We start from the raw sequence: 13,144 nt of genomic DNA, 5'->3' as shown, positions 1-13,144 counted from the left end.
ACCACAACAACTGATCAAGTTAAAAGGAAGAAGGGCTAAAATGGGGAGGTATAATGTGCTGTTCCACTGTTACAGAGGCTTTCCCTGGTAAGATCCTAGCAGCGTAGAGATTACTGCCAATGTTGATGTATGGAAACAATCTCTCCGTAAAAGTGTGTGTGAACGTGTGTATGATTATCAAGGTTGTAAAAGGACAGTATCTCTGTTCCAGTCCAGCTGCACACACACTGATCCGATGGGATTTATTTTCCAGTGTCAGGACAGTCTGTGGCCCTTTTGGACAACGTGCCCAGTATTTATCATTATAATAGCCTACACGCCAGAGTCCAGTCTGTACCACTCCCTTCCTCTGGACAGACTTATAAACTACATCTACAAACCATACTGTATTGTCCCTGACGTCTGTATCCCAACTGTATGTCCCAGAGTCAAAGCCCTCAGAGCCCAGGACCATTCGATAGTTATCAAACCTCTCTGGGTTGTCAGGAAGCAGCCGTATCCCAACTGTATGTCCCAGAGTCAAAGCCCTCAGAGCCCAGGACCATTCGATAGTTATCAAACCTCTCTGGGTTGTCAGGAAGCAGCCGTATCCCAACTGTATGTCCCAGAGTCAAAGCCCTCAGAGCCCAGGACCATTCGATAGTTATCAAACCTCTCTGGGTTGTCAGGAAGCAGCTGTATCCCAACTGTATGTCCCAGAGTCAAAGCCCTCAGAGCCCAGGACCATTCGATAGTTATCAAACCTCTCTGGGTTGTCAGGAAGCAGCTGTATCCCATCACTGAATCTCATACTGGTCAGATCGTCAGACAGGATGAGACATGGATGGGCAGTGTTGGGGTCCAGAATCACAGGCGCTGAAAAGAGAAAAACAGACATGTTTAAAACCAGAGATCCACTGTTTGTTTTCATTTACTGGGACATTATTGCCAGATCAGTGATATTTTTTTATCTGAAATTGTCTGAATGCAATTTAAAAATGTTTGAAGATATGAACATTGGTAAGAATAAAACAGACCCACTGTATTGAACAGACTTCAGCATCTTCTCCAAAACTCTGACCTGCAGGTTGCCCAGGTGCTTTGCCACATTGATCAGCGCTCCAGAAACAAGCTCTGGATCTGGGCTTGTGCACTGGGCTCTAGAAGAATATCCAAGAGTTAGTGATACGGTGGGGTTGGGTTCAGAACCACAGGGAAGAGAGAGAAGAGGCCGATCACTTAGGGTCCAGATTCTTCACCCTTCACCTGAAGTGTTGCGGACAAATAGACCGTAGCCTTACCTTTTTAACGTGTCCTTGTAGTTCTGCAGGTGAACAAAAGAGCAAATCAATCAATAATACATGTAATCACTGAAATCAATAAATCTATCCCAAATAACCTCTAGACAGCACAGAGATATTGGTCCTTACCTGCAGGAATGAGATGTCATCAGATACCAGGTCCTTCTTTATGGCTCTCGTTGTGTCTAAAATGGCTGCTATCTCTCTGTTCATATCGTCAATCATCTTCTTCATCCTCCCTCAGGACAGCCATCCTGGCTGCCTCTTCATATCGTGGAAACTGGTGAAGTTTCTCAAAGTCCTCCTGAATCTGATTTTCTGTCTTCTGGGCCTGGCTCTAGATACAGTTTGTCATCAGGCATTACACTATATTTCATATCAATCTGAAAGGTTTTTCAAAACATTATACTGTTTAGGAGGCTGTATGGAACGTTCGTTACTTATTGTTTACTCAAAATGTTGGCTTGGGGGGCTTCCCGGGTGGCGCAGTGGCTAAGAGCGCTGTACTGCAGCACCAGCTGTGCCACCAGAGACCCTGGGTTCGCTCCCTCATCGCGCACCAGCGACCCCTGTGGCGGGCCGGGCGCAGTGCGCGCTAACCAAGGTTGCCAGATGCACGGTGTTTCCGCCGACACATTGGATGAGCGCTGTGTTAAGAAGCAGTGCAGTTTGGTTGGGTTGTATCGGAGGACGCATGACTTTCAACCTTTGTCTCTCCCGAGCTACTAAACAATTGGATACAACGAAATTGGGGAGAAAAAGGGGTAAAATAATAAAAATATGTTGGCTTGAGTGTTGCCTCTATGGTTCATATACACATGATATAACAATCAACTTCCACACAATCCTTATTTTAAGGCTTTTGCTCAGTCGTGGGAAGGTGTTTTTTGTCCAATTACGTAATTTCTGGCAATAGAGCTTCCCACAATACAGGCGATGGCTGCAGAATTAAGTTGGTGAAGAGCAGAAACTTGCAGTCAATGACCTTTGATCACATTTTTGTAATGTTCAAGCAGTTGACATGTAGGTGCAAGTCAGACCATTTTTCTCCCACAATGCAACAAACTTTGAAAGGCTTGACAAAAGTGATCCGCTCTAACACAGCCATTGAGATTTGCACGATGCAACATGGTAGCTACGGGACCAAAACAGAAGTTAAGCCTCACGCTCCAATGCTCAGTTGTGGAAATTGACGCACTACTACTGTGTACACGGTGCATCTACATCATCTTACCGAGTCTACTTTTAAACCTAACTTATAAACCTCATAAGGTCCTCACTTGTGAAAATAACTATTTTAGTCTTAAGGTTAGAATTAGTGGTTAGGTTTAGGAGTTAAGGTTGTTGGTCCCCAAGAAGTCCTCACAAGTATAGTAAGACTCCTGTCTCAGCCTCCAGTATTTATGCTGCAGTAGTTTATGTGTCGGGGGGCTAGGGTCAGTTTGTTATATCTGGAGTACTTCTCCTGTCCTATTCGGTGTCCTGTGTGAATCTAAGTGTGCGTTCTCTAATTCTCTCCTTCTCTCTTTCTCCCTCTCGGAGGACCTGAGCCCTAGGACCATGCCCCAGGACTACCTGTCATGATGACTCCTTGCTGTCCCCAGTCCACCTGGCCATGCTGCTGTGCCAGTTTCAACTGTTCTGCCTTCCTATTATTCGACCATGCTGGTCATTTATGAACATTTGAACATCTTGGCCATGTTCTGTTATAATCGCCACCCGGCACAGCCAGAAGAGGACTGGCCACCCCACATATGCTCTCTCTAATTCTCTCTTTCTTTATCTCTCTCGGAGGACCTGAGCCCTAGGACCATGCCCCAGGACTACCTGTCATGATGACTCCTTGCTGTCCCCAGTCCACCTGACTGTGCTGCTGCTCCAGTTTCAACTGTTCTGCCTTATTATTATTCGACCATGCTGGTCATTTATGAACATCTTGGCCATGTTCTGTTATAATCTCTACCTGGCACAGCCAGAAGAGGACTGACCACCCCACATAGCCTGGTTCCTCTCTAGGTTTCTTCCTAGGTTTTGGCCTTTCTAGGGAGTTTTCCTAGCCACCGTGCTTTTACACCTGCATTGCTTGCTGTTTGGAGTTTTAGGCTGGGTTTCTGTACAGCACTTTGAGATATCAGCTGATGTACGAAGGGCTATATAAATAAATTTGACATAGCTGTGTGCACTACTCCTGCATTCCCTGGCCCTCTCGCTGTGGTTAAAATGTCACTCACAGCTGGTCATTCCACCCACTCACAGATACACAAACTCACAGTTGGTCCTGGAGCTCCAATACGATGTATTCTAGTTGTTCCTTCTCCAGTGTGTGTGAGAGGTGTGTGTCTGTTAGTCTCTGCTGAAGAGCTTTGTTCTGAGGAATCACTTGAGACAGCTGGGCCTCTCTCAGACGAACCATCTCTTCCAGATAACACTGGCGCACACACACACACGTGAGTTGTTGCATTATTACATTTTTTGCAGAAGCAAAACAGATAAACAAGGGAAGATTTTTGTTTTGGTAAAGGAGGCAAAATCGATTTGTACTCTGGTGAGGATGGAATCAATGATATCAAGCTGTGTGCGTTTCCATTTCCTCAACAGAACACTGACAGTTAGCCTGACATTTTGATTTCTAACTTTCCAATTATTCCTCACAGACACCTCAGTCTCAGTGTCTCATGCACAAATACACCTGCATTCTATAGTGCAATACAGTGTTCTGCAGCACACACACACACACACACACACACGTACGTACAATACACACACACACACTGAGACGTTACCTTCTGTTCCAATGCCATGCGGTATTTCTGCTCGAGTCGTTTACACCTGCAGACCCAGCTGCTCTGCTCAGTTAAGATGGCCTCTGCAGTGCTGGCGGCCATCTTTTCAGGGGTGGTGTTCTCGCTGCCGCTGCTCCCCAGGGTCCTCAACTCCTCCTCATCACTGCTGATGCTGTTCTCTCTACACAGGGGGAAAGTGCACACTTCAGAGGGTACTACAGAGGGGGTAGGAGTTCAATTTATAAGGCACATACAGGGGGGGTACATAATAGCAGGTAAAGGACTAAAAGACTGACTCCCACATACCTCTGAAACGACTTCAGATAAGGCGTATAGTCAATCACCGCTGGGCAGCTTCCATGCAGCCCCTCCCCTTTCAGACAGAAGCTAACCACCAGAGGAAAACACACTTTAATTGAGACCTTTACTGTATAACCCGAGCTCTGACTCAGTAACACTATAAATAATATAAGAGTACCTGAAGTCAATGGTGTTGAGACCGAGGAGTGTATCTGCTAGCAGCCCCGCCTCCTCACCTAGCATGATGGCCCCATCCTCATACCATCTCCTACACAACATAGAAAACACACACTAGATCCATCCTCAGAACACCTAAAACCAACACTCAACTCAGTCTGGTGTTTTGTATTGCCATTGTGTGTGTGTGTGCCAGAGAGAAAGACCTGGTGGTTTTGAAGTCCCTCAGGGCGGCGGAGATGTACTCAGACAGCCTCTTCTCCATCAGCACCAGCCTGATCCACGCCCGACCCTGTGGACACACACAGTTCTTAAGTTTCCATTATACATCAGACCTGCATAGTAGCTCTTTAAAACATAAATCATTACAATACAAATATATGCTGCCCTTCCTACTTAGCCACAGTCAGCTGATTGAGTTTGTGCACCTGCACACAAGTGTGCATGCATGGGTATGTACGTGTGTGTGTGTGTGTGTGCCGGAGCTGTGGCGTTCTCTTGGACAACACTACAGTATTCATTGTTTAAAGCTTCTGAACAAAGCTGTCTTTTGTTCTGTGTGTAATTTCATCAGAAAAGGCTGAGAGAGTTGTGTGTTTTAGATCCGTGGGAATATTTATGTTATCATTAAGGTCCATGGCTCAAGGCTTTCCAGCGTAACCAGCAACCTCTCTCTCGTGCAGACACACACACCTTAGCTCTGGAGGAGCAGACATTCTCCATGCTCTCAATGCTGTGGATGCAGCTGGGAGAGACTTTACTGCAGGCTGCTTTCACATAATCCCAGAAACTACGATGAGTCTCATAACCAAACCACGTAGTCTGACCTGGGAGGAGGGAGCGATAGAGAGAACTACATTTATAGGTGGCATATTGACTCCAAAACCCAGCAACCCTGCAGTGGTCCAGATGAGAAGGGCTTCAAGCATGTGGTGGTGTGTTACTCTACCTTTGAGTTTGTGACTGAGGATCTGTTCCAGGATGGAGACGAAGTTGGTGAACTCTGGAGAAGAGTCGTCCATCGTGTCTAAACAGGAGCGGTCAAGCAACGTCTTCACTGAAAACCTGCACACACACACTTAACGGAGTCTGCACTGGGTTCCAACCGGATCAGCGAGTTTCTCTCTGACATGCTGTTAAATGTGACTCTAGGGAGAGGAGATCATCTGACTGAACAGATGAATTATAGGCTTTAGGAAACACAATCTCTACTGCACACCATCAGTGGAGCGTTGACAATATACAAAATATATATATATTTTTTAAATCACTGTCATAAGCATATAGGTAGATTGCACGGAGGTCAGACTGTGGGGCATGACAACAACGATAGAGTATCTCTGGTCAGGAACCCTAACTAGTGTCTAGGTTATTAAGCACCAAGGAGATTTAATGGAATGAAGCAAACACAGGAAATGACTGTGCGTTGATTCTGGAGTACAGGGATGCATCGCAGTAGTCTTAAATGGCCTCATTTCCATGTTGGTCAGACAGAGATGCAACAGTCATCTCTGTGCTGTGGTTCTTGTACTACAGACACACAGTAGCAGGTTAAGTGGCAGTGGGGTGACTGGGCAGATAAAGCTTCCTCTAAACAGGACAGGCATTAAGGTTTCAGTTTTTTCCATTACATACACAGAGAGAGGGAGACATACCAAATTCCCCCACTAGAATCCCCATACTTTAATGAAGACAGCTTCGACATCCCGCAGGGGGAAATCTATAATTTAATTTTGCATTTCTTTCATCACATTCCCAGTTGGGTCAGAAGTTTACATACACTCATTTAGTATTTGGTAGCATTGCCTTTAAATTATATAACTTGGGTCAAATGTTTTGGGTAGCCTTCCACAAGTTTCCCACAATAAGTTAAGACATTTTTAATTTACAAATAAATTCATTAAAAATCCTACAATGTGATTTTCTGGATTTTTTTGTCTCATTTTGTCTGTCATAGTTGAAGTGTACCTATGATGAAAATTACAGGCCTCTCATCTTTTTAAGTGGGAGAACTTGCACATTAGTGGCTGATTAAATACTTTCCCCCCCACTGTATATTAAGTTAAAATAAGTGTTCATTCAGTAGTTGTAGTTTAGTTCATTTTATTTTTACAGGGACAGTGCACATTAATCAACGTTTCAGTAAAAGTGCCGGTTTTAGCCAGCCGGCTAATTTTCAACCGCAGTCCCTAATAATTGTCATTATTACAAATAAATATCGGCAATGGCTTTTTTGATCGGTATCGGCGTTGAAAAATCATAATCGGTAGACCTCGTGTGTGTGTGTGTGTGTGTGTGTGTGATATATATATATATAAATGAATTGGGCACTAGAACAGTCTGCAGCACCCAGCCTCACCCTACTAGAATATGAAGTCAAATGTCTACGGTTAGCTGATGATCTGATGCTTCTGGTCACCAACCAAGGAGGGCCTACAGCAGCACCTAGTTCTTCTGCACAGATTCTGTCAGACCTGGGCCCTGACAGTAAGTCTCAGTAAGACAAAAATAGGTCCAGAAAAGGACCAAAAAAGGTCCAAAAAAGGTCCAGTCGCCAGGACCACAAATACCAAGTCCATCTAGACACCCATTTCCCTAGAGCACACAAAATGATACATACCTTGGCCTAAACATCAGCGCCACAGGTAACTTCCACAAATCTGTGAACGAGCTGAGCGACAAGGCAAGAAGGGCCTTCTATGCCATCAAAAGGAACAAAATTCGACATACCAATTAGGATCTGGCTAAAAATACTTGAATCAGTTATTGAACCCATTGCCCTTTATGGTTGTGAGGTCTTGGTCTGCTCACCAACCAATAATTCACAAAATGGGATAAACACCAAATTGAGACTCTGCAAATATTTCCTCAGTGTACAGCATAAAAAAAACACATAATAATGCAGAGCAGAATTAGGCCGATACCCGCTAATTATCAAAATCCAGAAAAGAGACCACCTAAAATGAAGCGATTCCCAAACCTTCCATAACAAAGCCATCACCTACAGAGAGATGAACCTGGAGAAGAGTCACCTAAACAAGCTGGTCCTGGGGCTCTGTTCACAAACAGACCCCACAGAGCCCCAGGACAGCAACACAATTAGAACCAACGAGAAATCACGAATTACGAGAAAACAAAAAGATAATTATTTCCAATGTGTCAAGTAATTAACCAAAAAAAACAGACCAAACTAGAATGCTATTTGGCCCTAAACAGAGAGTACACAGTGGCAGAATACCTGACCACCCTGACCGACCCAAACTTAAGCAAAGCTTTGACTATGTAGACTCAGTGAGCATAGCCTTGCTATTGAGAAAGGCCACCGAAGGCAGACCTGGCTCTGAAGAGAAGACAGGCTATGTGCTCACTGCCCACAAAATGAGTTGGAAACTGAGCTGCTCTTCCTAACCTCCTGCCAAATGTATGAGCATAGAGACACATTTCCCTCAGATTACACAGATCAACCAAGAATTCAAAAAACAAACCCAATTTTGATAAACTCCCATATCTACTGGGTGAAATACCACAGTGTGCATCACAGTAGCAAGATTTGTGACCTGTTTCCAAAAGAAAAAGGGCAACCAGTGAAGAACAAACCCCATTGTAAATACAACCCATATTTATTTTCCCTTTTGTACATCGTTACAACACTATATATAGACAATGTCATTTGAAATGTCTTTATTCTTTTGGGACTTCTGTGAGTGTAAAGTTTACTATTAATTTTTTATTGTTTATCATCTACACTTGCTTTGGCAATGTAAACATATATGTTTCCCATGCCAATAAAGCCCCTTGAATTGAGAGGGGGAGAGGAGACCGAGAGAGAAAGAGAATAAACACCACATGCATCACCAGATGCTTTTAGTGGCCTACTCCTCCACTTCTAAGAAGGCATTTAGGCACACATAGATCTGATGACATGTAGACAGGTGCTCAGAGGTCTCAGGAGAACTTAAGAGTGCCCGTCTACCCTGTGTACCACTGAATCGTCATCAAGTTCAGACCTAAAACGGTTACGGTTGTCTACATCTCCCCCATCAGTGATTAGAAATGACAGTTCCCAGAGCATGGTAGATGACATTCAAAAATAATTGTCACATGCTTTGTAACCAACAGGTGTAAACTAACAGTGAAATGCTTACTGACGGGCCCTTAATGCAGAGAGGGGGAAAACAAAAAAAGATAACAAGTGGAATAAATCCACAATGAGTAAGGATAACTTGGCGATATACACGGGGTAGCAGTACTGAATCCATGTCCAGGGGTACGAGGTAATGGACTTCCATATGTAGATATAGGTAGGAGTAAAGTGACTAGGCAACAGGGTAGATAACAGTAGCAGCAGCATAGTTAGTGCAAAAAGGGTCAATGCAGATAGTTGGACGTCAAGCAGTTGCCACACCAAGTGGTGATGCACGACTGTATTGGTGTCTGTGGACCTTGATAATTCCTTAGTGATGAGGACACAGAGGAACTTCACAGCCTTGTCTGCATATTAAATCAATGAAACCAATAAACTGTATCTATTCATGTTCTGCAGCAGTGTTTGATTGGATCTGAACTCATTCCACAGGATGTATATTTTCATTATTCAGATCATTGGTTAAGGCAGTCGGTCCTGATGACCCAAAGTGATGATTAAGACTAGAGCAGTTGCTCACTATAAACTAACGTATATTGAACCCAAGTGCTCTGCATACATCAACTAAGAGTTTGAGAGCTTGGAACTATAAGGTTCTATCTGCAAAATGATGATTCTGAGATAATTGGCTTTAAAGTTCCAACCCCTCATTAATTTGAAAGGTGTCCGCAATTTTATGCTGTTGCACTTAACATGAATTGGGATATTTAGACTACTGTATAGGTAGAGAACATTGAACAGAACAAGGCTGTCAATAACTCAATCTGGACAAAATGCAAGTAGAACCTAGAACCTTATAGTCCCAAATGCTCGATTTATAGCTCACTGAGAAAGCCTAGGCATTAGCTTAGTGAGCTAACATGAGTCTTCGGGAATCAGACAAGGTTACTCACCACGTGAGCATAGTTCACCAAATCAACTAAATAATATCACAAGAACTGCACATTAAATGTTTTAGAAAAGTGACATTCCTGGAGTAAACTGACACAGAGGTTGTGAAAAGCCACTCCAGAAAGGGAAAACAAAGCCTGCTAAATCTTCGGTTGTGGTTTCCTCACCTGTCACTAACCATGGCTTGGAGATGAGATACACCACCTCGCCATGAAAATAAACCGCAGCCCTGGGGACATGCGAGTACAATGCCCACTCCCTGCTTTCTGATAGCAGTGATCTTTAATGGTGATGCACCAGTAGTCATCTGTGGGAGCAGCAAAAAGGGGCTAACGTGGCTACTGATTGAGTGAGTGTATGTAGCATATCTCATCTATCCAATCTCTTCACTAGAACCACAGGGGGCATACGGCTGGGTCTGATGGAGCTATACTTGATAGGGCGTTCAACAGCATGATGTTATCCACAGATAACGACATCTAAAACGCACACACACACACACACTTTCGTATAATACACACTTGTACATGTGTGAAATAGGACAAATATAAGCACCCACCAAACTATTTGTATACTGTTCAAAGAGCATGATACTTCAGATTAATAAATTAAGAGAATCACAGTTCCGTGCCAATTCATAGCTGTGTGCTGAATTACCTTCGTTCATGTGAAATCTATAGACAATACCGGTATTGAGTGGTGCACCTAATTAATGAAGGTAACTGTGATTCCATGAATGATTAAGCCTCATAGGTGGTGGCGACTGTTGTGTATGTGTGACCATTGGAGAACCCTCGGAACTAGTGCGGCGTTATAGGCTACAGTTCATGTCGATATAACACCATCAATACTGTAATGTAAACGCAATGCCACTGAAGACAACCGCTGGTCGGTTATGTGCGCTATTTAGAAATATAACCTATACCACCAATTACCCTACGGTCTTCAACAGCATCCACACACAATCACCAGTCGCGTGAGAATGCGGTCATTTATCATCTCACCAATTAGTAAATTAACACAATCAAGCCGAGCATTATTTTACCTGCAGACAGTCAGTAGATTCCTCCTCTCCACAGCTCCGCTTCTGGCAGCGTCCTGTTTGCGTGCTACATGCAGCCCCAGGCTACGTGACGCCATCCTCGCCACAGTTAGTCGTATCTCCCCGGCCTAGGTGCGCAGTATTTGCTGTCCCTGTTTCTTTTAAATCAGCAGGTTGGGTTCAACAGTGCACGCCACCGCCCGCGGGCTCTATCCGCGTCACTCCAGCACGCTCGCTCGTTTGTTGAAAGTCAACGTATAGGGCAAGAGGGAGGTGGATGAACAGAAATCACCCAGTAATTTGGAGAGAAACAGTCACGGGGTTGTGCTAAAACGCCCAAACCAAGTGCTGGGAAGTCTGAGCGGTTTAAATTCCTGTTTAGAGCGAATTAGGCTACCGATGGTAACCTCGATGGTCTTGGGACACGAAGAGACTTTCTATGTGTGCATCCCAATAGTATAAAAAAGTACTTTATTCTCTCCTACATCTGCACCCATCTAAAAGGTTTAATGAAAATGTTTCACACTAAACATACCCTGGTCCCAGATTGGTTTGTGCTCATGTCAACTCAAATGCTGTCATTGGTTAACAGGTTAAGCCAACACTTGGCATGCCAATTCAATAAGGAGTTATGGCATTTAGAGTTCACAAGAGAGTAGAAATAGACTGGCACCCAGGCTAGCTGAAACAAGAGAGTAGAAATAGACTGGCACCCAGGCTAGCTGAAACAAGAGAGTAGAAATAGACTGGCACCCAGGCTAGCTGAAACAAGAGAGTAGAAATAGACTGGCACCCAGGCTAGCTGAAACAAGAGAGTAGAAATAGACTGGCACCCAGGCTAGCTGAAACAAGAGAGTAGAAATAGACGGGCATCCAGGCTAGCTGAAACAAGAGAGTTCGTTTAGGTTTTGGCTACTTCCTGTGCAGGCCCAGTTGCCTATTATTTCATAGAGAATGAAAGAGGGCCATTTTCGCCATTGAGGGCCATTTTAATGTTGTCAACTTGGTGGGAGTTCCAACTTCAAGACTGTGGACAGTGGCTGGCTGAAGCTGGAGCAAAGTCAATGGCCACTGGGAGAATCACATGAAGAATAATCATAGAGATAGATTCAGGACTCATCTTTGTATCAGTGCCATTATAGTGTCTGTGGCAGCATGGGCAGCGCCATTGAGGATATCTCCATATTGAAGTAGTACATTTTATTTTTCATGACTGGCTGATCCTTCCTGATGACCAGGTTGGACATGACTCCAACAGGATCACCAGGAGGTATCAGCCGCTGTCCAGTCTTGTGGTTCTCAAATGTCAGATCGTGGGTGGTTCGTGGGTGGTTCCGATGGCCGCTATCCATGGTGCTGGATCTCTGCTACTAGCGCTATTTGCTGGTTTGTTAACCTTTATTATTATTTGTGAGACAAACGCCCAACCTTTACTGAACAAAAATATAAACGCAAAATGCAACAATTTTTAAGATTTGACTGAGTTACAGTTCATATAAGGTAATCGGTCAATTGAAATAAATTCATTAGGCCCTAATCTATGGATTTGATATAACTGGACAGGGGCACAGCCATGGATGGGCCTGGGAGGGCACAGGCCCACCCACTTGGGAGCCAGGGCCACCCACTGCAGAGCCAGGCCCAGCCAATCAGAATGAGTTTTCCCCCACAAAAGGGCTTTATTACAGACAGAAATACTCCTCGGTTTCATCAGCTGTAAGGGTGGCTGGTCTCAGACTAGGTGAAGAAGCTGGATGTGGAGGTACTGGGTTGGCGTGGTTACACGTGGTCTGTTGTTGGATGTACTGCCAAATTCTCTAAAACGACGTTGGAGTTTTATGGTAGAGAAATTAACATTAAATTATCTGGTATCAGCTCTGGTGGACATTGCTGCAGTTAGCATGCCAATAGCATACTCCCTCAAAATGTGAGACATCTGTGGCATTGCGTTGTGTGACAAAACTGCCTTTTATTTTCCCCAGCACAAGGTGCACCTGTGTAATGATCATGCTGTTTAATCAGCTTCTTGTTATGCCACACCTGTCAGGTGGTTGGATTATCTTGACAAAGGAAAAATGCTCACTAACATGGATGTAGACTAATGTGTGCATAAAATCTGAGATCATTTTTTGTGTATGTACAATTTCTCAGATCTTTTATTTCAGCTCATGAAACATGGGACCAACACTTTACACGTTTATATTTTTGTTCAGTATACATAATCTATATGGTTATTGTTTTGTGTAATATATTGATGATGTTCAGAATGAGAATAACCTTTATTCGCCAAATATAAGCTATTTATATGTACAGTAATTTGACTAGCTGAAATGGTGCTGCAACAATAAACAGAAAGCAAAGCAAGGTTTTTTATGTTAATTTAATCAGGCCACAGGCAACATTAAACGTGTTTGAACTGTGTTCTCTGTTATGATATGATATGATAGGGTGGCAGGTAGCCTAGTGGTTAGAGTGGTGGGTCACTAAAAGGTTGCTGGTTCAATTACCTGAGCTGACAAAGTGAAAT

At 43.8% G+C, this 13,144-nt stretch overlaps 1 protein-coding gene across 3 annotated transcripts; it reads right to left on the bottom strand.

The window, feature by feature from the left end:
• Positions 1-17: 17 nt before the first annotated feature.
• LOC115128018 (RUN domain-containing protein 3B-like) lies at positions 18-10,857 on the bottom strand. 3 transcript variants are annotated; one of them, XR_010460425.1, is made up of 11 exons: positions 10,621-10,857; positions 5,490-5,605; positions 5,234-5,367; positions 4,747-4,832; positions 4,542-4,631; positions 4,370-4,450; positions 4,064-4,244; positions 3,551-3,708; positions 1,281-1,617; positions 1,017-1,139; positions 18-855 (listed from the first exon to the last, which is right to left on the bottom strand). XR_010460425.1 is itself a non-coding variant. In XM_065006760.1 (8 exons), exons 1-8 carry the CDS (start codon positions 10,713-10,715, stop codon positions 3,547-3,549), a joined length of 945 nt encoding a protein of 314 aa, XP_064862832.1. In that variant the 5' UTR covers positions 10,716-10,857; the 3' UTR covers positions 1,525-3,546. The 3 variants fall into 3 exon arrangements, 1 of the variants encoding a protein (XP_064862832.1); XR_010460424.1 differs by having other exon boundaries at positions 1,021-1,139; XM_065006760.1 differs by lacking the exons at positions 18-855; positions 1,017-1,139 and having other exon boundaries at positions 1,525-3,708.
• Between the last annotated feature and the right edge of the window lie 2,287 nt (positions 10,858-13,144).

This window comes from Oncorhynchus nerka, linkage group LG3 (assembly GCF_034236695.1).
Source record: "Oncorhynchus nerka isolate Pitt River linkage group LG3, Oner_Uvic_2.0, whole genome shotgun sequence".
Lineage (NCBI taxonomy): Eukaryota > Metazoa > Chordata > Actinopteri > Salmoniformes > Salmonidae > Oncorhynchus > Oncorhynchus nerka.
This window is presented reverse-complemented; position numbering and strand designations above follow the sequence as displayed.